The 26,956-nt window shown below is 38.9% G+C and overlaps 1 protein-coding gene across 10 annotated transcripts in view; it reads left to right on the forward strand.

Moving 5' to 3' along the window:
• Nucleotides 1-26,956, forward strand: part of TENM3 (teneurin transmembrane protein 3) — a 437,496-nt gene that overhangs the window by 89,547 nt on the left and 320,993 nt on the right. For 9 of the 10 annotated variants that reach the window (XM_080379147.1, XM_080379148.1, XM_080379150.1 and 6 more), the window contains exon 1: nucleotides 18,175-22,555. In XM_080379147.1, the coding sequence (XP_080235273.1) occupies nucleotides 22,324-22,555 (232 nt within the window). In that variant the 5' untranslated portion in view covers nucleotides 18,175-22,323. Of the gene's footprint in view, nucleotides 1-18,174; nucleotides 22,556-26,956 lie in introns of those variants that run through there. The other variant, XM_080379140.1, reaches the window with a different exon arrangement.

Below are 26,956 nucleotides of genomic sequence, written 5' to 3' on the forward strand. Positions count from 1 at the left end.
CCAAGCATGCTCTGTGGTGTCTTCGGTGCTTCATATCCTTCTTATTTCCTATCAGATTCTTGATGATGCTCGTTGTCCTACATAAACTAGCATGCAGGCACACCGGGGGTGTCAGAGAGTGCAGCCAAGTTAATTCCCCACCACCAAAAGAGGCCCTTCTGAGCTGCGCTGTTCCTTTCGCTCCTCGTGCCTGCTCTGGTATTCGGCACGGTGAAGTGCTTCAGCTCACGGACCCAGTACAAACCTGTCCAAGCTGAGGAGCTTCCACGTGGAGGGGCAGAAGGAAAGTTTTCTGTGGGTTTCCCTAGAATTAAAACGCTGTTAACAATAACATTGAAAAACAAGCCATGCAAGAATGAAGAAAGGTGTTTCTAATCTACTTGCAGTAAGATTAGAATTATGAAACTGCCCATTTTTCAACTGTTTTTTTCTGACCACCTTCTTGCTATTTGTGTATCTTATGACTCTCCATAGGAGAGAACAGTGTTCTAAGCGAACACGTGAACTTCTATAATTCTTTTTCTGGAAGGCAGGGTTTTTTTTTCTCATATACTACCTCAGTGGACTCAAGAAAAAAAAAATAAACCCAGTAAAACAAATTGGCTGATTTTCTTGCTCATAGTGATGTACGACTACTAGACAAAGCCCTGCAAATATATGGGTTGGGTAGAAGAGCAGTGGATACTATTTTTGGCAGTGGCATCTTGGTGGTTTGACTTAAGAAATGCTGTGGCATTGTGCTGCTGGGGTATTCTAAAATAAAGGTATAAGGATAACTGTACTAGTCAGGCGAAGCATTCGGCTGTTTTAATATCCTGTTCCGCTCTGTGCGCCTATGTGAAAAGGTATGAAGAAATTCCTATTTCTTGAGCTGTAGGAGACAGTGAATTATCTTATCTTCAGTCCCAGTAAATTTTGTGGGCTTGCTATTAATCTCTCATTAGTTTTTAACACAAGTCTCTGTGGGACCTTTCTCCACAGAGAAAACACTTATTCATACCCTGTTTTGCTATCATCTGTCTGTTGGTTTGTCTCTAGGAGTATTTTGTGTTACACCACAGCAACTTATATTTTTAGAGCCTATCTTGCAAAGAACTTTATAAAATGTCACCTTTATCATGCTTGTTTTTACTGATGTGAAACAGATTCTTCTAGAAATGTGAAAGATCTAAAATAATTTTTACAGACACTTGAGTATTCTCCACTACATCAAAGGAATTTTTTTTATATCTTGTGTGTGTGTGTATAGACAGACAAACCACGCCTTTACCATTTCTTGACAATTACTGTTATTCTTTAAAAATCTGAATTTGATCATTGCAATTCAATAAGCTGCTGAGCTACTGTGGAGTCTAAGACCTGCACCTCTTGTCCCTCGTGCAGTTGTCTGACAGATGTCTCCAGGACGTTGTTCTGAAATGTCATCAAATTATTGGGTCAGTGGTGGGAGGGTGGAAGAAAAATCCTTCCACAGATTCAGTTCAGACTTTCCCATTAGTTGGTCTCTATGCCTGTGCTTTTAGTGTATTTACATTCTCATAACTTCTTAATATTCCGACATAGTTTTCAGTTTGGAGGGATTAGAAGACAACATCTATGAAACTAGGCATGACAAATCCTGTGTTCTCTCGCAATTATAATTCCTGTTTCTGATCCTTTTTTTTTTTTTTTTTTTTTTCTAAATTTCTTTTTTGGCAAGGAGTATCAGTCTTGCTGTATGTAGGGAGGAAGTAGATTTTTCTGAGGTAATACAATCTTAGAATATCTTCTAACATAAACACTGTAAAACATTTGTTGTTTTGCTGATCACAACGTTCTGACTGAAGGAAAAAAGTTTTCTGTCCTTTCAGTTACTTGGAATATTTTGGACCAGGCAGCTGGTCTTGTCTTCAACTCTGTTCTCAACAAGCTGGTAGAAAACCTTAAAAGTCACATTGTACCTCCAATACGACAAACATTAGCTACCCGTAGTATTACTCTTTAGAGATTATGATCAAAACTGGATCATTTAGATCATTTGCTTTGCAGGGAAAGTTGGGAGATCACTAAGGAGAAGGCAAACATTCTCGTCAACTGAGCAAGCTGCATATGGGAAATAGTGATATTGAATTCAGCAGCTCTGTAAAGCCTTTATACAAAAGACACCTTCGTAGTCATCCGTTGGGTTCTCTGTCTGTAATGTGTGCCTGAAATCCTTCTTCTCTTTGCCTGAGTTAAATTCAGTGGTTAGCAGGGGAACCTGAAGAGTACCTGGAATGGGAAGAGCTGTAGGAAGAGAGGATGCTTGCAGCCCCTTTGCTGTGAGCTTGGCTTTGGGGGTTTGGGGTTGTAGCAAACCTTGACCTGCTACAGAGGATGGGAGGGAAACCTCCGCTTCCCTCAGCAACTGCTACTGGCTCCCGCTGGGAGAAAAATCGGTGAAGAAAGGTGTATGAATTGATAGAGATTCCAAGACTGGGAGAGATGGACTTGTTTTGGCACATAAAGGTAAATTTTTATACATTTAAATAGTTTACATTCCCCAAGAGAGTGCTTCAAGCACTAGTTTACATGTTGTATCTTTTACTGAAGGCTGTGATTTGTGATTGTTTTCTGTCTGAAACATGGGTTTCAAAGGCTTACGCACCAGTGGAGCTTCACTGACAAGTATTTTTTACGCTAAATAACCTTGCTATTATGTGTTCTTTAGGTAGTTGTTTGTAATGTAGCTTCTAAAAAAAGGGCAAATTTGTCATAAATCTTAATCTGTGTTGTCTATTAGCTTTGCTTTGTTGCCATGAAAAGTGTATTTGGAAGACTCTTGAGAGGCTCCTGAACAGCAAGGTATGAAAATATTACGGGCTTTGTGTTAGGTGCTTTGGTTATTTTCATACAGTAATGTCCAAGAATATTTATTTTTTTTAATAGAATGCACAGCTGCATATGGATTGTAAATGATTATGGAAGGCAATTAAATAGCCAGGAAAGAAACAGCTATGGTAATTATAGATAGCTTCCATACAGTATGTTATAAACAATGTTTTTTCCATACCCATCGCGAATTCTGAGATTCTGACTAATCACTTTAAGGTGAGTTGTGAAAGCTTATTTAAAATTGGAATACTGGAATGTAAATCATTCAGCAACCAAGACAAGTTTTTCAGAGTGATAGGCTAACTCACAGACATAAGTGTGTGACCTTGAAAACTGTATGTGTAATTTTGTTCCAGACTTTGGACTCCTAGCTGTAGTAAGATTAAGCGTGTATGTAAGTATTAGCAGGTTTAGCAGCATACGGTTGTGTACACATTCCAAAATTCCGTTTGTTACCATTTTTTTATTTAATGCCTGTTGTCCCCTAAGCTTGGGCCATAGTGCCCTCTTCCTCCCTCCTCCCTCCTTCGATAAAAATTAATGAACAATGTTTTTTTTACTGCTACCACTAAGCTTTAATGATGTTAGTAAAAAGAGACAAGCAATTAATTTGTTGAAATTCTTTGACGTTTCAGCACACAATTCGAAGTGTGAACATATTAGGAAGAGACAATGGGAATCTGATAAATGACAACTTCCATATAAATATTTAAGATTTCATGTTGCAACTCTCACTGAACTTACAAACTTTAAAACAATTAACAATGCAAAGCTTTTATGTAGGTGTTTTCCATTACTCGTCAGTGTTTTCCAATTATTTTGAAATTTAAGAATAACCCTTAAACTGAGATGCTTTACTTACTTTTTGTTACCGACAGTTGGGCATATTTCCTAGATGTTTCTTTAAAAAAATCCAACAATTGAGATGTAAAAATCTAAAGACTGTATCAAGATTGGTAGTGTATTACATTAATGTTTCTGTTATACATGCTGGCTGTGTTTTAACAACAAATTATAAATATTTAATTCATTTTTTTTCATAATGTAGTTTGCATTGGTGCTTGCTGTTACAAGAGGTATAGTAAATAAATGTATTGTACATGGCGGTCATTATACCAACTGGTATTACTTGTTTACAGCTGAGGATAAATTCCTAGCTCTTCATTTTTGTTTGCCTTCCTTTTTCAATATGGTGTGTCACAAAGATTACTGGTGGTAGGCAAGTCCAGCGGAAAAAAAAAAAATAAATAAATCATGAGTACTGGTTATTGGTGTTTGTTGCAGTGGTGCAGAAGGACAGGGCTCTGAGCTGGACCGTAAAACCTGCTGGTAGAAATGTATTTAAATACATTGGATTGAATGAAATGCCTCCTCTGCTCTACTGCTCAGTTTCCTTCCACACTTCACAAGTACAAGTGTGAGAAATCCAAACTTTGACTCTTCACAAGGAACATCACCAAAATACTGTGCAGAGCACGTTGGTGTTACTGGTTATTGGCTTGAGACAAAACATTGGGATAAAGGAGTTAATTACTTCAATTTCTGAGTTGAAAGTCTTGGTCTAAATGGGAACTGCTACGCCTATTGATCTGTTGGATGTACTCTATATTGACTTATTCTTTTTTGTCTCCTGTTTATAAAGCTAAATAGCTGCAGTATGCTGCTGAACTTAGTGTGAATTTCTGGATGTGCCTCCTGTATGCTGGCTGTCTTACGCTGTCACAGCCTTTGCAGAGGTATTTTGTCCTGAAGAGGCAGGTTGGCTTCTAAGGCTTCAGTGTGTGTTTAGGATGAGAGAAAACGGCCTCGGGTTGCTCCAGAGCAGGTTCAGACTGGATATTAGGAAAAAATTCTTCACCGAAAGGGTTGTCTAGCATTGGAACTGGCTGCCCAGAGAAGTGGTTGAGTCACCATCCCTGGAGGTATTTCATAGACGTGTAGATGTGGTGCGTAGGGACATGGTTTAGCGGTGGACTTGGCAGTGTTAGGGTAGTGGTTGGACTTGATCTGTTCCAACCTAAATGATTCTGTAAGTCTATGGGTTGTGTGGCTAAGAGAGCCTGCAGCTGCCTTTTGTGGACTGCAGCTCGTATCATTCCCATCTGTAAGTGCAGGAGCTGCTCTGTTAGTTGGTAGGAGAGTAGCCTACTCATCTGAAGTATTCTCGGTGTTCTCCCTCTTTGCCGTAGAATCACAGAATATCTCAAGTTGGAAGTGACCCATAAGGGTCATCGAGCCCAACTCCCTGTTCCTCGCAGGCAGCATACCTGTCTGAAGTTAAAAAAAAATATATCCCCACAACCATTTTCCTTTTTTAAGCTTGGGAAGATTGCTCTATCATTTTGAATATATAGAGTATACATATAAAGCCTACCACAGAAACAAATACTTGAATTGCTTCTTTTACCAGACGCCTAAGAATAGCTTGTTACTCTACAGTTTTGTAAAGGAACCTGTGCGTTTATTAGAATCTTTCAGATCCTGACATAATCTAGATCTACACATAGCATGAATGTAACTTTTTTTAGAGATGCAGAGATGGTAATACAAAATGAACAAGAACTCGGAATGCGCTATGATTGTCCGGATTTACTCATGTTTTACACAGGATGTTTGTAATGGGAGGTCGCGGACATGCAACCAAAAGTTTATAACCACTTTTGACTCTTAGTGCAGTATGCTTCTGACAGTCTGTCTAGAATTGAGATCTTTAGGGAGCATTTAAATTAGTAACAGAGACTCTTCAGAATAAGTATCTACTTGTGGTATTTTCTCTCAAGAAGGTATTAAACCAAAATTTAGAGCAGATGAGTAAGTGCACACTGGTTTTTGTTTGTGTTTTTTTTTTTCTTTTGCTTTGTGTGTTTGGGTTTTTTTGTGGGGGTGATTTTGGTTTTTTGTTTGTTGTGGGGTTTTTTTTGGTTGTTGGTTTTTATTATTATTATTTTTGTGAAATGGTTAATTTTCAGTGAGGTTTAGGGAGGTGATTCTGAGTGAAGGACACTTGGGACAAAAGTTACCCTCCTCAGGATAGAGTGCTCTTGTTCTTTCTGCTGAAGTCTGAGAGAGGAGTTCATTGATCTTCATAATGGAGACATTGAAAAGTCCTTCAGCAAAACCAGGGAGACCAAATTTGACATTTTGTGATAGATCTCAAGTTACTTGGCAAGAAGGAAGGAAATGGGGAAAAGATGTCAGGTAACAAACCAGAACCTGCTAGACCTTACATAAATACTGAGGATTGGGGAGGGGAGCAGTTTGTTCCCTGAGGAGGGTGTTTGTGGTTTGTTTTTATGCTTGTTTTTTTAATTTTTCTTGTTGTTGTTGTTTGAGAGGGGAAGCATCGTAATCTCTCATTCTCCCTTAGGTGGTCATCTTCCTTGACCATCAAGGCTTCAACCAGAGGAAGAAAAGAATGAAATAGATGAGTAAAAATACTGGGATGCTATGCTTTGCTGTATTAACTGGCAGAGGGTTTTTTAATATCGAAGAATATTCTAGCTTTCTTCATGGTTAAGCACAAACTTGTGGTTGAGTGCAGCAGCCTTCCAATTGGGTGCCTGTTAACGAGTTCAATGAAAGTTCAAGTCAAAACACTTTTGACCAATCATCTTAATTTGGAAAATGAAGCATTCACTATAATTCAGATCCTCTGCGTATGTGTTTAAAATAAGCCTTCTTGGCCAAAGAAATTGTTCTAATTTAAGTGAAGGGAGGAGAAGATTCAAGTAAACAGTAATTAATCCCTTTAAATACTATATTGCGTAAGTCTGTCTTGCTCTGACAGATACCATTTTCAAAGAAAACTGCTTATTGTATGTGTATATATTGACAGCCTTCCAGTGTACTTGTTAATCACAAGATTAAAGAGGAAGTGGCAGTAAATTTACAGTCTCTTCAAAAAGGCCTGAAGGGGAGGATTCTCAAGTGTTAGTCTTTGGAAAACAGATGATTATACTGCTCCTATTTATTTTTAATAAATGTTTTTCAAGTACCACTGTTTCTGTGCATCGGTACCAGATTGCCTGGTTGCAATACGTATGCTGACATCTGTCTATTTTATAATTAAATATAGGCCTACAGTACATCAAGTATCTTGAAATAGCTACAGTAAACGTGAGCGCTGGTACTGTGTGTATAACCGCTGAAACTTGTCATTCCTTTGTGCTCCTATTATTTTTGTACTCTAAGCTAAACAGACTGACTGCTGCTAAGAAGCTGTCAGGGGATGCATGTCAAACACTAGGTGTATCATGCGATCAGACCAGTGCTGGGATGGAAAAGTCAGTGGTTGGAAGGGGGAAAAAGTGACCTTTTTCTCTCAACGTTGTCTTTACACTGAAAGGAACAGATGAGTTTCTGAATTATTCACAGTACTGAAAGCTTATAATCATTAGCAACGGTGGCAGCAGCAGGGTATAGAGACAGGGGTTGGGTTTTTTTGTTAAAATGCCTGATTCTGAAGCTCATCAAAGGATTCATTTCACAAAACTGTCTCTGGGAATTTGGGTGTTTAAGGTCTGCGAGAGTGAGGGTAGTTTCTTCCAAAGGATCAAAAAAGAGAATATTTTCTTCTTACTTTTGTAAGGATCTGCATTGAAATAAAGGTTAATATTAATCACAGGTCTTACACAGTAGTGGAACAAAGAAGCTCCGTGAAAAGCATTTGCAGTTTCAGCAAGTAATCTCTGTGAGTCAATTACAGTGTTAGTAATAAAGCAGGTCTTTTAACCCGTAATATAATGACTAATACCTAAATTACCTATCCATCTAAACAAGTAAACCAATTCCCATAGTAGTAAATGTACTTCAGAGGTAGGCAGTAGGATTGTTTTGTTTATAACTGGTATGTGGTGGAAGGTAAGGCTTCTCTTGATGTCACATAGAGTTTTGCCTGCTTAACGTGTGGGCTCTTTATAGTTTCCTCGACGCAGTTAGCTTTTAACAATACAATGTTTAAAATTCATTTCGGTAGGTCACTTTTAATACTATATACACTAAAGTTTCTTCTTCTTTTTTTTTTTTTTTTTTTTCATTTTCATTCTGAAAGCTTATTACGTATTTGGAAAGTGAGCACTTGGATGCGGTGTGTAGCAATTATGCCGTGATTTGGCATGCGTATCCTTAGTGTCCCGCGACAAACCCTCGTCAGTCAGATGCAGTTGCCCAAATGAGAGCTTGTCTGGCAGCATCCATTATTATCATTACTCTCTACTATGTGTTGCTAAAGATAAAGGTTTTGCATATGGAAAGAGTAAGGAAAAAGCCGTGGAAAGTGGTAGGAGAGCTAATCATCTATAGCTCTTAGGAACCCAAGTTTTTTTTAAAATCTTCCAAAGCTTTTCAGGTTCTCTTACTTGCTTTTAAAAGCTATTCCTTGTAGATGGGAAGACGTGCTTTATTGATACTGAATCTTCTTAAGTTATAAAAGGGCACGTGACATAGATGAAGACCTAAAAATTTCTTACTAGTCCGGTTCATGTTTTAACAGTCTGATAGCCCATCGTTACGTAGAAAAGCCTTATTAATAATACATTTAAAATTGTTAAACAAAACTTCCAAGCGCCTACCCCTTTCTGGTGTTAGGCTCACCCTTCCAGTGTTCCTCTGGGTTGTGAAGGTGCAAACAAATTGGCGGGGGGTGGAGGACAGGAGGTGTTTCCACAATGTCACCAGCATTCCCTGCCCTCCACCGCAGGGATCAGGGTGTTCACGGTGGGGCTGGCTTGGCCTTGGTTCGCTTGGGGCTGGTTCGGTATGCTTTATTGTAGCCTGCTTTCTTCTTATCAGTTCCCAGCTCGGGTTTTGAAAGCTGCCCCGAAGCCTCCCCTGGCCTCAGCTGAGGTAAAGGGTGTCCCTCGGCTGCCCGGAGCCTGCCGTGGGGCACGCGGGTCCCCCATGCTGTGCTGGGGGACAGGCTGGGCAGTACCTGCTCGACCGCGGGCAGCTGTCAGAAGCAGCTCACGTGAAGCCAACCCCCACAGCTCCTGAGAACTCTGTGCCGCCAGGTTGCTGCAAAGCCTCTGGCCTTTCACCGGCATTGGCAAGGATCACATTTATTGGGCTACTTCATATATAAAAATATAATTAGATTAAAGCTTTCTGAAATCATGAGCACCTGGCTCGTATATCCTGTCTGAGGGAACTGTGGGGGTCAGCACTACCAAATGCACTCAGAGTGACTGAAGGAATAGCTGCAGGCCAGAAACTTCCTACTTAAACCTGGCTAAAAAGGTCCTTTTAAAAACAAAAAAAAAAAAGAAAAAAAAAAGAAAAAAAATAAAAAGCAAAACAAAGTTGATACAAGCAATAAGCTAACGCTGTGCTGCCTATTTTCTCCAAACCCTATCAAACTCCTCCTCGTTGCTCTCCTGGCTTCCTGGCGTGCCACACCGAGCGCCAGCTTCAGCAGGAGAAGGGTGGGATGATGCCGCTTGTGGTCGGGTTTGCTTGGTGGTGGAGTGCTGGAGCACAGGTTTGCTCCTCTTGCAGGAGTGTTCCGAGGAGGGCATCTGCAAAGGGGAGAGGGGGGAAGGGAACGCTGTTACAGTCGCTATTGCCTTTCATCTCGCTTTTTTAAAAAATAAGAAAAGCTGTTCTGTTTGTGGGTTTGGTTGGGTTTTCGCCCCTGCTTTTTCCCAAAGTTTTAAACTTAATTTCTCATAAGCATCTGCCAAATCCAGCTTGGTCAATAGAGAGAACCTACAACTACCTCAAAAGACTCCCAAGTATTTTTCATGCAGCCACAGAAAAATATCCCCAGCCAACTCTAGAATTTTATCACCAGGATTTTTGGCCAACTATACTTTAGGAATCTGAACTATGTCTCGTTTGACAAAGCCAACCTGCTTAATGATTGTATGGATAAGGCACTCAGAAATGGAGCCTGACAGATTGCTTTACAAGAAAACTGTATTGTGTCTTGGCACAGGCGTGGTGCGCGCCGAGCTGGTAGGCTTAAGCTTTCAGGACTGACATCCTAGTGAGGTAAGATACTACTTTATTAGTTCCTTATATTGCAGCTGTTACTGAATCACTGTAACCATCTCTAATTCAACAGTTGTGCAGGAGAGTCGGTGAGTGCCCTTTAAATCAGAGTCGCGTACCAGCTGGTAGTGTTTTTGTTGTTGTTGTGAAATGTAACTAAATGATAAAATAGGAGGTGGAAGGTGCAGCCTCACAGCAATGTTTTTGACTTGCTGATAGACATCCCTCTGAGGCAGCAGCTCCCGATAAATCTGGCACCTGTGCCAAAAGCTACCAGTTTCTCCTTTAGGTACACAGGACCATAACAGCAAAGGCAATACAGAGCAATACATAGTTAGCAGGATTTCAGTATTAGTGATGCTGGCTTTGTTTCCATAATACGTTTCATTGTAATTGAATAAATAGATAAAAGGATTTGGGAGGCAATTACAGGTTTATGTTCCTCTAATTTCAAAGTCCCAAACCAGCATAGAATTTTTCTCCACAATGGTGTTTTGCACATTTGACTAATTGCTTCGTCACTTGAATTTAAAAATTCCCACCCTTGCTTACTTGAGATGGGGGAGATTCCCCTGTTGTTTTTTGTCAGCGGACGGGGAACAGAGTTTATTCAAAAAACTGAATTTACGTAGTTATAAGAACATTCCTGCCTTGCCCCTTCTTCCAGTACTTCCTGGTTATCTTGGTTTGGTCAGTTTGACCAGAAATAACTCATTACTGTGAAGGGATAAATTATCAGCATTAAAGTGTTTTGGAATATATAATTACTGAAGGGGGTAAAGTGGTCAGATGCATGACATGAATTTCCCAAGCTGGCTTGAGCGAGCTACATAGCGGTTTTTGTTACTTTACAGGTCATCTTTTGAATCTAATAATACTTTCCCTGCAGCATGTCCTTCATAGGTGTTTTTTTAAAATATATTTTTGTATTTCTATATGCATATATAACACATTTATTTTATATTTATGTCTATTTATGGGCGCACATATACATTTCAGTATCTTTGTAATGTTCAATTGAGCTTTTTAAGCGTTAGGGAAGCAAGGCCTGCATATCAGTTAAGATCTGATGGTTATGTGCCTAGTCAGGCCATGGAGCTATAAAATGTCTCCTCACCTTTCTAATCTCTCTTTTACCTGCTGTGCTCTCGTCTCTATCACTTACATTTCAAACTGTGCAAGTCTGTATTTCTGTATTACAGCTGTGCTTGGCATTTGTGGGTTTGTTTGGGTTTGTTTTTTTTTTTTTTTCTTTGTACTGCTTGCTGTCTGTGTGTGAGAATTCTTTGATTACATAAATTCAGTTATATGGGGATCTTAACTGACTTTAAGGAATATTAAGATTTCCTTTATACCTCCTGTTACCCATACGAGAGAGAAACTCCCCAAATATTGGTATACATCCTACATTAAATCCCTTTCTTTCTGACACCTCCTTCTTGGAAACCCAAGTTAACTTCTAAACACACACAAATTGTGTCACTAATCTTGCCCAACAGCTCCGTGCAGCACAGCGAGGCAGTCTGTGCATGAATTGGAGGTGTGGAGTTAGCCCATTCATTGTTCCCAGCTGAATAAGACCCCCCCAGAAGATGAGTATGTCCAGAGATGATAGCTGAGCGGTGTGAACCCCTTCATTCACCCTGCTGGGTGTGCTCATCCTTTCACCTGGATGCGTTAAAAGCTATGATATTCATCAGGCTGGCTCCAGTCTCAGGGCTTATCTACATCAGTGGTTTTAAAAGTGCACTCTTCTGTCAGCATCACTGCGTCTGTATGATAAATTTTGCTAGCTTAAGCTATGGCTTCTACTAAATACAACTATGTTGGCAAAACTTCTCAGTACAGAGTGGATCTCTCAGTACTGTGCATTGTGTTCCTCATCTGTGCAAATAGAGATGAGATTCTGGTGCCACCAAGTTCAGGTACAAGTGCTGGGTGTTTTCTCCCTTATCTGATGCCTGAATTTCTTCTAGTCCTGGCCCATTCCTTAGGAGTAGGAGAGAATGATCAGAATTTTCCTAAAAGTTTAAATGTTTCTGAATGTAGCTAATGCGATTGAAGGAATTTCTCAGACATCCTACTGCACTACTGGGCCCTTCACTTTAGGGTGGATGTGAGCCCCTCCATTGTGTTGGTGAAGAAACCTTCCAGATCCTGCCTTCTGATGAATCTCATGCCCTCCTTCTGTTCCCACCAAAAATACCTCGAGTAGCAAGACAAATCAGGAAAAAGTTAATGCTTGGAGGAGCCTATACTGGAATGATGTTCGTGTCTTTACCTACAGAGTAAGAAAATGATGAATTTCAGATTAGGTGTAAGGCCATGCAAATTATGAATCGGTGATACTTGCCACTGTGTTTCATATTAAAGCAGAATTGGAAAGACTTGAAACAGGATGGAAAGTAAACTACCTGCTCGTCTACCTGGGTAGTCCGTATGGAATTGTCTGAGGCATCTTGACTGTCACCGTGACTCTCTTCCTTGTTCTGCTTGTGCTTTCCCTGCCCTGTAAATAAGCTGAAGTCAGTAGTGTTTCTGGCTTTCAGCTTTGCACCTGTGCTTGCTAAACTTACTTGGTAAGAAATAAAATTACCTATAGCTCAGCTCAGGTGTAATTGAACTCTGAAGTTTCTATGCAAATTCATATTAGATCAGAAAGGATTTAGTTGATAATTGTTAAACATTGTTCGGTTATAGTTAATTGTCCATGTGTTTGGACTCCAACTTTCCATTTACTTTATTAAGAGATTTTTTTATATGATAAAAATTTCCCATCCTTTAAAGATCACCTTCATATCTGTTGCTGAAGTTAATTTTTACTTCAGTTAGAAAGATTTTTAATCAACGATGGTACTAAGAAATTCCGAGCATTATCTTAAGTGGGAATTTAAAGGCTTTAAAGAAGCAACTTCCCTCTGAAAGCACGATGTGAAGCTGCGCAGCACTTACTGTAGAAGCTTGTGCTTCTGCAAAATTGTGATCTTCTGGCAATGAAGCATCTTTTTTAGTAGTCGAGACTGGTTTCTCTGAGATGTGAGCGCAGTGGAGCAGGTGCTGTCATTGGGCTCTGCCAGCAGCAGCTGTGCTGCGTCCTCACCATAGAAATTTGGCAGCATGTGGAAGCACAGCTGGGTGCCTTACCTGCAGGTAACACACCAGTGGAAGAGGTCAGCAGGAGGTAGTTCTCTGTCCTACTTCCCCAGCTTCTTGAAGGGGGCTTTGCATTATTAAAAGTTGTTTGTTAAGTACTGTTACCAGAGAGGATCTCAGTTGGCAGTCAGGTAGGGTGATGCCAGAGTAGGCTGTGTGGGCACTTTCAGAGAGAAACATGGTCCTTTGAAGAAAGTTGATAAGTACTGTGGGAAATTTTGTGTTTCAGAGCTAGCCAAAGACCTTACTTTAAAACAATGCATTATTCTTTTGTTCGCCCTAATCAAAGTCTTAGTTCTGTTGAAATTGGAGACAAAACCTGGGAGGTAGGAGTGGGGCGGGGTGATCACAGGACAAAAAGGTTTTGTATGACCTTTAAGGTAAGGCTAAATATCTGATGCTATGAAAGGGATGGTCTGAAAGAGAGTTAGAACAGGGATTACAGAGAGGAAGTGATCCAGCAGGGCAAACAACCTCCAGCCTTCACTGTCTGCTGATGTTGGACAGTGCTGAAGAAGAGACAAGTAGAGGTTGTGACAAGAGGACACAGCTTGTGCAGAGAGGGAGGCAGGAGCCTGGGGAGTACAGAGGAAGAGATAACAGCTGATGCAGTCTGAGTAGATGGGATAGTTAAATACTGTAGCAGGGATTGCTAACGTAAACTTAATCAAATTAAACAGTGCTTTGCTATATGTTAATGTAGGCATTAGCTAATAAATTTTCACGCTAGTGTTTAGGAGCGGTAAATGAATGTTGTGGCAGTATGAGCATACGGTACTTCTCATGTTTCTGTGGGTTTTTTTCATCGTGTTTGGGACTGTTCTTGTTTGTGTGTGTTAGATTTGTTGCTATTCTGAGAAGGAAAGTCGGGGTGAGGGCAAGGGGATAAGTCTGAACAAAACAGAGTTCCTGAGCATGAAAAAAGGGCAGCATACCTTACACTTCTTACTAGTCACTCTCCGATGAGGTGAATCACTAAATAATTCTCCGGGTTTCAAGGCTGCAAGAGCATCCCAATTATAATGTGAGTGGGACTGAAAAATTGGTTACCTGTCAGATCATCGTGGAAAGAAAAATCTTGTGAATGTCTCCTGTTCTTGTGGAATTTCAGCTTTTACTATGGGAAGCTGTACATGGAAACCAAGGCTGTTGGTGCATGTGTATCCCATGCCGTGTGACCACAGCAATTGCTTCAGCACCTGCCCCGCACTGTTCTTTCATCCCTCTCCTGTCTGTCCCCAATGACATCCTCCTAGCGTTTTTTTCAGCTCCTCCTTTCATTTCCAAACACTTTCACAATGAGATTTTCAGCTCAGTCTTGTGACTGTATGCCCAGCTCTTGCATGTCACATGTGATATACTTCATTTCCCTTGTAGTGATTTGAGAGATGTATTATTTTTGAAACCTCGCTACTGTCAAATTGTTTGAAATTAACTCTGAGTTGTTGAAGGGGGAGTTGAATGATTGACAGCCTGTTCAGATGGTGGAGCTGACATACTGATGGCTTTGTTCTCCAAATGGGAACGCAGAAACCATCGCGCCGTGCTCTCTGCTTGGGGACTCGGGGGATGTTGCACCTTTGCCGATGTTTGTGGCTTGTTACATGTTGTTTGTGTGGAAGAGCTCTGAGCAGGTGCAAAAGTAAATTTGGGAGATACCATTCAAGAAGGAATGATACTCATGTAACTCAGGAGATCGTTGAGATAGGCTGAGTAAGACCACGGGGCAGGGAATGATGCGTAAAAGATAGGGAGGGAAGGAGATTATGGCATAAAGAATTATTTTCAAGTTTAAAGGAGTGGAGGAAAGTATTTAGGCCTTTTTAGTTGCTGCTGAATAATGAATTACCTTGTGCTGACTCTCAGAGGTTATTACTTTGCTCTGAAGTAAATAAGAAACAAAGTTTTTCCCTTCTGGAGTTTTCTTTGTTCTCTTCCTCTGCTTATTTTTTCCTCTTAAACTCTTTGTTTTCTAGGCTTGCTGGGTCACTTCTCCCCAGTGTTGCCATACTGAGTGCTAGTGATTCTGTCTCCCTCCACTTTCTTTCCAGAGCTCATTTTCCTGTTCATTTTTTCTTTATACTACATTTCTGCTCTCTTAGGTTCCTTTGCCTCTCCATCTTTTCATTACATATTCTCACCCTCATTCTTTCTACAGGAGCACAGCACACTATTTCTCTCTTTCAGTCTTTGTGTTCTCTTTCTCACTTATCTCCCTCGGCCTTTCTTCAAGATAAAACACATCTTATTCAAATCCACCAAATTAGAGGCAGACATTTCCTCTCAAGATCACAGTTCATGCAGTTCCTGCAAATTGTTCTTCCCAAGGAGCAACAGAAATTGTCAGTGTAGCCCTGCACCGAGTTCCTCTGAAGAAGCTGTTCTTGTTCACAGAGCGGTTTATCCAGTGTCTTAGCCCTCCCTCCTTGCAAGTTTTGTTTTTCTGCAGGGCCTGCTTGGCAACTTATAGCCAGCACAGCCCCAGGCTGTATGCGTGCATAACCGATTTACAGCTATTTTCAGTTTTCTTTTCTGAAGGTTTGCAGCCTTGCTGTGTGGAGGGCTCCCAGCAAGCCGCAATAGCTGTAGCTCCCTCTCAAACCCTCAAACCTTCATACCCTCACAGGGAAATGCCACCCGGAGAGGTACCCATTCTGCTCCCATCCTTGGGGAGTGCACCATCTCTTGCTGTACATACAAAGGAAGGGACGGGGTGTTCTTCCCTGCCCTCCCCGGGGTTTCAGTTTTAAGTAGTGGCAGCAAAATTGTTACACAAACATCAACCTCTACGATTAACCAGGACCTCACCGAACTCTTTTTATCTTATTTTCCTGACTCTTATTGCAAGAAACTTCTATAACGAACATAAAGTACAGTTATTTATTGCTTATTCTGTTCTCCAATGAAGTTGAGATTTTTAGATAGACTATGTAAAGTAACTATTAGATTACATCCTGTAGTGATGGTGGGATATGAGTGTTCTGTTCCCCTGAGCGATGCAGAAAAATGCCTGAAGAATATGCGATATATTTTTACTGGTCTTCCTTTTTCTCCTCCCTTCACACAAACACCCACCCACCCTTCGTTTGTAATTTAATTCTAAAATGTAGGGTTAGTTAGCGACTTAAGGAGGCTTTTTTAAAATTTTAGTTTGTGAACTGCCTGTCTGACAGGTCATCTGTTTCCCACTCCCCCTTAAAAATGCTGACTTCAGATGCATCCTCTCTAGTTTCTGTGCTGGAAGACAGCCTTCTAATATTAAGAAGTGAGTTTCTAGATATGATGACCTGAAATGTCCATGTATTAAGAGTCATCAGTTTGACTAATGGCACACCATGGCTACAGATCATCCTAAGCACCTCTTCAAAGTGTCATTTTTCCAGCTCAGTTGATTTCTGACATATCTCACTTTATCAGCCATTGAAGTGGAAATTTCATCACTCTTTTATGCCTTTTGAGTTTTTCTTAGTATTTGTTTGTAATAGGTTTTATGGGTGATTAGCTGTGTGAATTGTGAGTATTTTTTGTGGATAGGAGAATTTCTTAATTTCTGCATATTGAATTTAGGATTTTTAATCTACTTTTTACGTGTACCGGCTGAATTTGCTTTTGTTCTTTTGCTGTTAAGGGGCATGCAAGAACTATACCTAGTGCAAATTGTAACTAATGTAATACTTGATTACTAAAAAATTCCAGATTAGGAGGAAGTTATGATTAAATCAAAACGGTGACACTTACAGTAACGTTTCATTGAATGCGTATTGAGCAGCACTACTTACACGTTATTTTCAGCAACTGTTGTCAATGCTGAGAACAGGCACTGTCTTGACTTGCAGCCCATAAAATTCTCTGCTCTTATTTTAGACAGGAGTTCAAACCTGCTTCTTCTCCCAAAAGTCTTAGGATGCTTTTACTGTCTGTGTTTGTGGCAGTGTATCATGAGAGGAAATTTGTTCCCAAATTAAGCAAGCATTCAGAATGCCCTTGTATTTAGGGATCAGTGAGGAAGGAACAATGATTCTTAATTCATAATAATGGTAATTAATAATAAAAAATCATAGTACCTAAATAATAATCAGGCTTTTGAATGCAGCTGGGAACACCGTCATTCTTAGGAATGCCTAAATTGTTAGATTTAAGTGTTGGGAGGGAAGGTTTTGGCATGTTAATACCCAAGTTCCTTCCCTGGCTAAGCTCTGCTAGCCTTGGGGAGGGAAGAAGGGCTCTGCTTTGAGCAGCACTCTGCCTTCCGTACCGTTCCTTCTTGTGAGACACTAGGAGAGCTCTTGTTTGGCCTTCCCTACAACAGTATTTTGTACTCGGTTACTGTTCTTCTGTAGAGAAAACTACAACTTTTATCCTCTCATTTTGGAAACCTTTTCTGTTCCAGTGCTGTATATATTAAAACAATTATTTTTTTTATTATTATTATTTGCAGAAGTAGTTCCGTTTTTGCTTTGTATGTTTTGAGATGTCTAAAATGGATATACAGATTGAAAAGGAAAATAATACACGCTACAGTAGATCCATAAATCGACCCAAGCAGACACACAATCTTTTCTATACGATTATGTCTTTGTTTTGGTAACAAGCATCTTTTATTTCTTACCTTTTTACTACTTCGTGCCTATGTGGCTTTTTAGGTATCAAAGGGCATAAAATATTGAGGTATATTTAGACTTCTTTATCAGTTACCTTGGCATTCACTGAACCAGGTTTAATGCGGAAAGAAGGTTCTCCGAGTGGGAGATGAGGAGGGAGTGCTGTGTACACTTGGCAGGGTTGCTATTCTGGTGCCAAACTGCGATAACCCTTTGGGGAACTCAGAGTTGGATCTGCTGAATTAAATGCAGTATCTTCCGCAATAGTTTAAAAGGCCTGCAAGCGTGCTAAACTTGTAGCTGGGTGGTTTAGATAATACTCTGTAGCATGACCCTAAAGCCTCATTTACATCTTGGCAATTAAAATAGATACTATATTTTATGTCTGTTGTACTTTTTCTATATGGCAGTGTAGGGCATTAGTGTTGAGGATTTTTTTTATTGTAAAAAAGGTAAGTAACTAGGTGTTTGGGTTTTTTTCTTTTCACTACAGTGACTTTATTTCACATTGCCATAGGTGATTAAAAGGAACTGCTGAAAGGCTGTCCTGGGGAATTTTAAATGCAGTATAAAACTGTATCTGAGGCTTCAGTCATCGAAGCTCCCACAGTGGCTTTGACCCTTGTGTGTGGATGTGCCTTGTGCTCTGTTTTGGTGTTTACACTTGGGCTCTACAACACACAAAAAAAAGAAATAGTTTTGATAATTTACATGTTTTAATTTATATTTGTACGTACCTTACCTGGCTTGTGTAATTAAATATTGTGCTAAATGTGTTAATGGTGACAGAGGTCTTCAGAGTAACCTGACACATAAGGTAATGAGCTATGTGGTCCCAATGACCTGGTCATGTACGAGAAATGCTTCTCTGGTTCTCCTGCTTCCCTCCTAAATTAAGTTAAAAAAAAAAAAATGTAGGTATGACTTCAAAAATGGGCATCTCTTCTTTACAGTTTTAAACTGTGTTTAAAATTTGGAGTGACACTGGGAAAGTACAGCCTGACTGAGGCTGCCGTCAGCTAAGGTACGTACACAAGTGGGATGGGCATGACTATGTAGGAGCTGTCACATCAGTCTGGTGATGAGCATACACACTCCTGTTTAATCCAGCCAGGAGCCTGTGACGTTGGACAGATCACTGAAAAGGTCACGGGAGATTCTGATGCTCAGTGACACAGATGAGCATCCTCAGTTTTTATACTTCGAAAAGCATTAGACAGAAACTTGAAGTAGTGGCACACAGCAGTGAAATGTTTTTTGATTTTCTTCAGTATATGCGGGCCATTTCACATTCGCGTTGTAATACAACATGTAACAGTTCTTAGCATGGCTATTTAGATACCCTTTTGTGAGAGGGTGAGTTAGTAGTTCAATAGCTTTGTAAATATTGCTCTATGAAAATTCATTCATTCAATTGGAATGAAGCTGTTCGATGGACCATAAATATTGGCGTATGGGTAAAAATTACTTGCAGATGAAGACAAGTGTTTTTGTAACATGTCACAAAATAAATTTAATTTTATTTGGTTTTAAATTTTAATCTGGTTTGACAAACTAGTTGCTGTGTTCCCTTGAGTTTGTGCGGTGCTCATTACTGATACTTCATCTCAGCTTCTAAAGGCATAGTAAAAGGAGGCTAGTCTATGCATTCAGGTAACTCCCACTGGGATGCAGCTTTAATGTTATGGGAAACAGAGAAGAAAAAATGAAATATGTTTAAATTTGTGCAACAGTGGTTCATTTAAATCTGAAGGTTTGACTGGGAGAACTTGTTAATATTTTAACTACAATGATCTTTATAAGAAAAGAGCTGAGCAGAGGCAGTAACTGACAGTTGGGGTTTTTTTTCTTAAAACATTTTTCTCAACAACTGAAAATATTTCTCTGAAGTTGGGGGTGAAGGGTGGTGTGTGTGTTTTGTTTTGTTTTTTTTTTTTTTTTTTTTTTAAAAGGGGGGGGGGGGGGGCGCAGGAATTCATGATGGGACAAGTAAGCCCAGCACAGTCCTGAGACTGCAAAACATCACACTGCAGTAATGAGGCTTACGGTTCAGATATTGTAAAGCAAGTTCTCCCTCTGACTTATCTTTGCTGGCTCACTACTTAAATGTTAACACAGGTGTCTGTTTCTGTATTCTGAAAATAATTTGTGTTCTCTCCTTTTGTTTGTGTTCTGATCATGGTAAAGAAGGTTTATTTGTCGACAGATCGTTGAGACAGCTTTTATTCTGTCTCCTTTTCTCAGATACGTGTAGTAATTCACTGATGAAATAATTTCAAATGCATGAGCCTGAGGATGTTAAGTGTTTTCTAAGACTTGCTGAGACATACTATTAATTTTTTAAGTTAAACATTACTGAAAGTAAACAGGTGTTTTGTTTAATGACGGATTCAAAAAGACCAGGTTCTTGAATCTTACAGGATTCTTTTTTTTTTTTCCTTCCCAAAATGCCCACAAAAAAAAAAAGCAGTAGTCTTCATTATTGTGCCAGTGTAATCACTGTTAAAGTGTCTCCATAATGCGGTGCGATTAAACAGCTTGTATTTTTTTTAACCTTTTCATTCTTTGCCTGGAGAGGCAATAGATAACCCAGAAAACTGCCTTTTGAAGTTTTATTGAATTCATTGACTTCTGTGGGAAGCAGATCAGTACTTCCTCGTGCTACAGCATAGATTAAGTCTTTGAGGATTTTACCTTGGTGTAGTAACAAAGTATTGTGTAAGGAAGGGTTTGGGGTTTTGGGGTGTGGTTTTTGTTGGGTTTTTTTTTAACATTATAAAGGAGCTTGGGAACTTGGGGGGAAAATAAAAATTTTTTCATCTTTGATGATGAATAGTGCATATGAGTTTTCACATAGCACAATTTAGAGACGTTAGGAATTAGCAGCCTTTTAAAATCTTGAAACACATAGATGGAAGGAGAGATATGCTTCCATATGAAGTCTTTACACTGTAAAAGAATACCTCTGTGTGTCTATTAATAAAGATTTTTAAAATCATGATTAAGTTTAGTGTTAATAAAACACAAAGTTTATAAAATGTCTAGAAAATTGTTTTTACGTGGAAAGAATTTGCATTCATTAGTCATCAAATATTTTAAAATCTGAATGCTTCATATATATGAAAAATGTGCTACATGGGCATGAGGTCATAAATTTAACAAACTATTATGTTTTAAAACTTTGGTTTATCTGATCATATACAAATATTTCCATTTCTTTTTAACCACATAATATTTGAAATTACAATAAATACAGAAGAGATGGAAGGCTTTGTAGCTTTGTCTTTTCGTCTAAAATGAGATTCACACAAGTCAAGAAATGCAAGGGCTTTTTGGAGAATTTCAAAACAAAGACCAGTTGCCATTCACAAACTTGAATTACAGTTCTGTAGTAAATAAAATACTCTTTAAAAATCTACTGACAGGAAAAAAAATACTCTAAAAATCTAATGACATCTAGGAATAACAACAAAGTAGTTTGATATTAAATGTTTAAATAGCTGAAGGGTTCTAAAGCAGCCTTGGTTTTGCTGAACAGTGTGCAAACGGAGTTGGCTCTTGCTTTGTGGTATGTGATGTAAACAGTCATTTTAATTCTCCATTGCAAAGGACTTGACTTATAGTACTTCAGAAAACCATCAGTTGTGCTGTTTAAGTACTTTAAATTGAGGGGAGCACCCGGGAGAAAGTTCTCCTTGAGATAAAGGAGAGAACCCTCATATACAAGGTGTTAAACAAAAAATATCAAGGCCTCAATTAACAGGTGCAGTTGTGAAGTATTAAAATCATCCAGACTGATCTTCATTTAGATGTTTTATCAGCTGTTTAAAGATACAAATTATATTCTTTATTTTATTTTAACACAAGAACAAAAGCAAAATTTCCAAACTTTCTACTCTCACCAATGCATTTATTTTGGTTAAGTGTGCAGGACCCAAGAAATGAAACTGAGGAGCCTTGCTTTGAAAGCAATGTGGAATGGAACAGTAAAGAAAAATAAATAGTGATAGAAATAAGATTCTTACTGTAATACTCCTTAAAAACTTGAGGAAAGGAAAACCTATTTCTGAGTGTCATTTACAAATCAAATAGCTCCTTGCTTTCTAGCGTAAGTTATAAAGAATATGCTGACATGGAGCAGTCTTCCTGCATATCACCTATAATGTTTTTGTCGCTTGCTGTGAAATTATGTGTATATGTTCTTGATGAGAACAATTTTCTTAGAATAGCTATGACAGTACAAAGTTGTATAAGTCTGTAAATAAAAATCAGAAGTTTTTGACAAGCAGAAGGAGGTCAGACTTGCCCTTAAAGAAAAAAAAAATATCTAAGAAAAAAAGAAATCTTACCTACAGATAGACTTTCTTAAAGATAAAAATATGGGTTTTTTTCTTGCCCAGTTCTCAGTCTGCTTTTGAACTTATAATGTGTTGTATAAAAATGAGAAGTATTATGTTGTTGTTCACAAGAATTTATTTGCTGTTGTTTCTGATCGGGGTAGCTCGTGCATGAAACTCTTGAGAAATCTTGCAAATGTTATGGAAGTGCATCTCGCCCATCCTTGATCAGATTTTCCTTTCTCTTCCAGTTAGGAAGCAATCACAGCAATCAGAGAACATTCTAACACATCAGCCGTTGTCTTTCTAATTTTGTTATAGGTGAATGTAAGCTGAATGTAGAGAAGACTTCCAAATAAGCTGGACTGATGTGCACAGAGAAGGAATGAAGTATGGATGTGAAGGAACGTAGGCCTTATTGCTCCCTGACAAAGAGCAGACGGGACAAGGAACGGCGCTATACAAATTCTTCTGCAGAAAATGAGGAGTGCAGAGTGCCTACGCAGAAGTCTTACAGCTCCAGTGAAACCTTGAAAGCTTTTGATCATGATTCCTCTAGGTTGCTGTATGGAAACCGGGTAAAAGATTTGGTCCACAGAGAAGCAGATGAATATACCAGACAAGGTAGGCAAGGTGTTTTCATTAAGAGTGTATAATCCTTTAGTACTGAGTAACAAGGCGTTATTGCTGTGGGAAGAGTACGTTGTTACAACAGTTCCATCATTTTTGGTAATACTCTGCACACATGGTACGCTTCACTTGTATCTCCCTAAATGTTTTATGAAGGTGGGAAGGCATTGTGTGCCGTCTTTGAAATAAGTAATACATGACGCACAGGAAAGTTGAGTAAATGGCCCGTGTTGGGCAATGGGTCAGTGACAGCATTGCAGACTCAAGTGTGAAGTATTCAGGCCTTACAATTTAAAAACTAGACCCCCAGCATAAATTCAGCTCATTAGCAGATTGCCTAAAAGTTTGACACTCCAATATACCTAAAATATAAATAGCGTCAAAATGAATGAAAATAAGCAAATACAACTTTTCCAAGAAGGTTTGGGGAAACATAGCGTGTGTGGATGAGCATACAAATAATTTGCCAGCTCAGTGCCTTTATCTTTTAGCTCAAAAGGACAGTAACAGAGCACTATACAGTGAGTAAGGTGATTTAGTTGATGATTAACGCATTTGGGTTTGGGGGATTTTTTTTTTTAGTGGATGTATGTGGTATCTAACCAGATGTTAACAGGTTGCTAGAACTCACTGTTGAATTTCTGGATCCAGAGCTGGAGAGACATGAGAGATCTAAATTTCCACGGAGATGTTCAAAACCTGACTGGGTATGGTCCTGGGCAACTTATTGTAGCTGACCGTACTTAAGCAGAGGGTTTGGACTAGATGATCTCAAGAGGTCCCTTTGGACCTCAGTGATTCTGGGAGATTGCACTTGGCTCCAGTTAGAGTTAAGCACTTATGCATCACTTTCGGATTCAAAACTGTCGTCTCTGGAATTGGCGTTTTTATGTTTCCATGACTAAGCTACTTAATGAAAGAAGAGGGGGAAAAAAAAAAGTTATTAAACATGTGAAGTACTGCAGCCCAGCTATCTAAAAGGATAAAGCTCTAGACCAAGAGCTGTCTTAACCTGTGCCTCAGTGTTTTGTATAAAGCTATCTTCTCTTGTATGAGGAAACGAGTAGATTTAGGGATAGAAAAAGAAAGCTTCATCCTTGTGAGGAAGTCCATAGTTTTAATTTTAGAAATGTTTAAAAATAGTTTCCCCATTGGTGTTTTTTCTTTGTTCCAAGTAGAATAACATTGCGTGAGAAATAGAGTTGGGCAGATGGTGTTGACTTTTTTGCCTACAAATGTTTGCAAAGGAAATAAAAATATTTTCTTAGGCTCATGTAACTGAGGCTCGCTGCTACTGTAGTCTGCTTTCTGCTGTGTATTTTTGGTTTCTGTGATTTGTTAAAACTTCAGGTCATCACTATCTAGTTTTTAAGTCATTAGTTACCTTGATTTCATTACTTCAACGAGGTAAAATCAAGAGGAAGTTTTCTAAGACTTGTACTGTAGACACTTTCTTAGCACTAGTGAGAAAACTATATCAAAATAGGCACCATTTAATTAATTAATAAACTGTTGCCTGAATAGAGTATTATTCTTTTTAAATAGCAGTAACACAATGGAAGAAGTTACGTAGTCTGGCAGGTCATGTATGATGGTGTCCCAAGGCTTGCGACTTTTTTCTCTTTAATTTTCCTCAGAAAAGCACGTAGTATTATTTAGCTAATACTTAGTGCCCAATATGCAATAAATGAGGTCTGTAGATCTAAAATGGTAGTCTGGGATTGTTGTCTTCGCTTTTCAGTGGCCTTAGCATTGTCATCTGTGCGCATTGATTTTCCTCGTTGTCCTTTCAGGGTTTTTTTTGTATGGCTTATTGGTTTCCTCTAATGCGTGCTGGTTTAGCACCTTTGGGGACTACCTGCAGGTTTGATAGGGTCGGGTTATGAAGGGCTTGTTTTGCAGTCTTAGATAGTGTGTTCCTTTGATTCAGCTTTGACCGCGAGAATTTACTGCTTCTGGCATTGGAGGCATTTTGTGGAAAAGGTCGTCAAGGTCGTTCCAAAGGTTTGAAAATAAATACAGGGAAGCGTGTTTTATATATTTTTTTTTTTCCCTGTGTCTAGAAATAAAGTGCAGATATGCGGCTTTGTTGACAGTCTAATTACATTCTACTCTGCTAAATCAACAGGAAATAAATCTATAAGCAGAAAAGGCAAGATTTAATAAACACCTTTAATTGGAAATTAGTTCTTGAAATTAATCGTGGCCAGTGTTTCGCTATTTTTGCCCAAACTGTGTAAAATAAGAATATCAGATTTCTAGTGTCTGCTGGAAAGCTTCTGGAGCAGTTATGTGAGTTTCTTGAGTCTCTTAAAGGGGGCACAATAAAAAAATGATAGTGTGCTTTTGTGGCTGATATTTTGGGGTAAAGCCCTTCAAAGCTTTCTGCTGATGAATTGGAACTTTCCCATCTCTTCTTCCCGAGTTGTCCCAGTACACATCTTTTTGCTTCCTGCTTCCCAAAATCCCAGGGTAGGAATTTGGGAAGGGATACTGCCGTAGGAGATAGGTGTGCCCCGTTCAGTGGTAGCTTTATCCCAGGAGATCTTTACTGTGGAAAGGAGGTTCTTCAGTGCCAGTTACAGTCACAGAATCTCTTTCCTCATCTGTTGAATTCCTGTTGCTTGAGATTAATTGCATAAATCAAAATAAGAGTCTAAAAATATGTATTTTTGTAGTTGTAATTATAAAATGAGGATTTAAAACATACATAATTTCATGTTCAAATATTTTACTATAACTGGGATTGTCTTGTTAATTTTGAAACGCAGTTTGCAAGACTGGAAGAGCAGGTATGCGTGTTTAGAAAATTGTAACTTCATCTAGGCGATGTGCTTTCAGTTAACATTAGCGAGAGGTAAGACCTACTGGGGTCTCCTTCCCTTCTTCTCAAGCCCCTTCATCTGTTGCAAAACTAGTTTTGTTTTTAAAATCTTTAGATGAGGATTATTTAGCTTACTATTTTTGAACCTTCTAATTCAGTTACTTATTTTCACTTTGTTGTTAATCCCCGCATAAGATTCAAAAAACCTGGTAAGTCTCTGAATAATTAAACTCAGCACAGAGCCATGTAAATGAAGACTGTGAGGTTCTTTTCTTTAAAGGTATTTTTAAGGTAGATACTCAACTTTACATGGCATGTTTGAGAATATACCTAATCTCATTCTTGGCAATGGATGAAGCACCATGAAAAACTTTCCCAGTTGTGATGATGTGATTGTTTGCTGTTTATGCATTGGGGAGGAAGAAGACACCTATTTTTTTTACACTTTGAAGTATCCAACTATAACGAGCAGCCTGATTTAAACGTACAACTTCTGTAATTGAATTCAGCAACCTGAATGCTTGTATTTTGGAATATACCCAAGTATCTTGCTGAATTTGGGATTAAAGCTGACTGTATAAAATTGAATTACTCTGTTGTACAGAGAGGCATTCCTGTGTTTACAAAACTAAACTGCTGTGTGAAGTGGTACAAAGTACATAGGAGACGGCTATGCAGAATTACCTGAAAGCATGACATGAGTATGGAGTGGGAGGGAATGATTCTAGAAGTATAGAAAGTAAGGAGTATTTAAAAAAATTGCATTTGGAAAAAATAATTGGAATTAATAAAATAACAATATGACAGTAATTTGAAGGAGATCGTAAATCAAACCTGGACTTAAAAGAACTGAAAACCTTTTCATTAAATTAGTAAGAAAAATACAGGCAGACAAAACCTGTATTTTACTTACCATCAGATATGTGTTAAAGGGTAAAGAGGAATGTGCAAGACCTCTTAAGTAGTCATTTGTTTCATTTCAAAGCATTTTGTTGTTGCAGAACAGTATAATGACCCTATAGGGTGATCCACATAGCAAGCCAGTGAGTTTTGGCACAGGAGCAGGAGGCTGACCCATGAGAACAGGTGGCAGGATGCACTGCAGATTTGTACATGTTCATATTGTCATACAAAATAATGACAGCACTGTTTGTAAACTATGTGAACTGAAAAGCTGAGCTTCAGGACACATTTTGCTACTATAAGACCTGATGAGGGAGTGTAGGTTTTGTTGTATTTTTACTTGTTGAAAGCTTGAGTCAACTATGGTTTAGCCTGTGGGTAAAGTTATTTGGTCTTGCTAGCTGGTGGTGAGAAGTGAGTTCTCCGTATTTATCAATCAGAAGAATTCATTGTCAGCTAAGCGTCAATACCAATTCATTTTCATGCTACCCCTTTCAGTTTTGCAGGAGAAAGTACTTGTAAGCATGGGTTTGTACCTTTACTCCTGGAATGCTTAAATGCCTAAATTAGATTAAATGCCCTAGTAACTCTTTGGAGCTTAAGAAGGGGGGGGCTGAACTTACCAAACCAGCAAAGCAAAGAAAAAGAATTTCTTTCCTTCACAATAT

The sequence above is a fragment of the Falco punctatus genome (assembly GCF_963210335.1).
Source record: "Falco punctatus genome assembly, chromosome: 1".
Lineage (NCBI taxonomy): Eukaryota > Metazoa > Chordata > Aves > Falconiformes > Falconidae > Falco > Falco punctatus.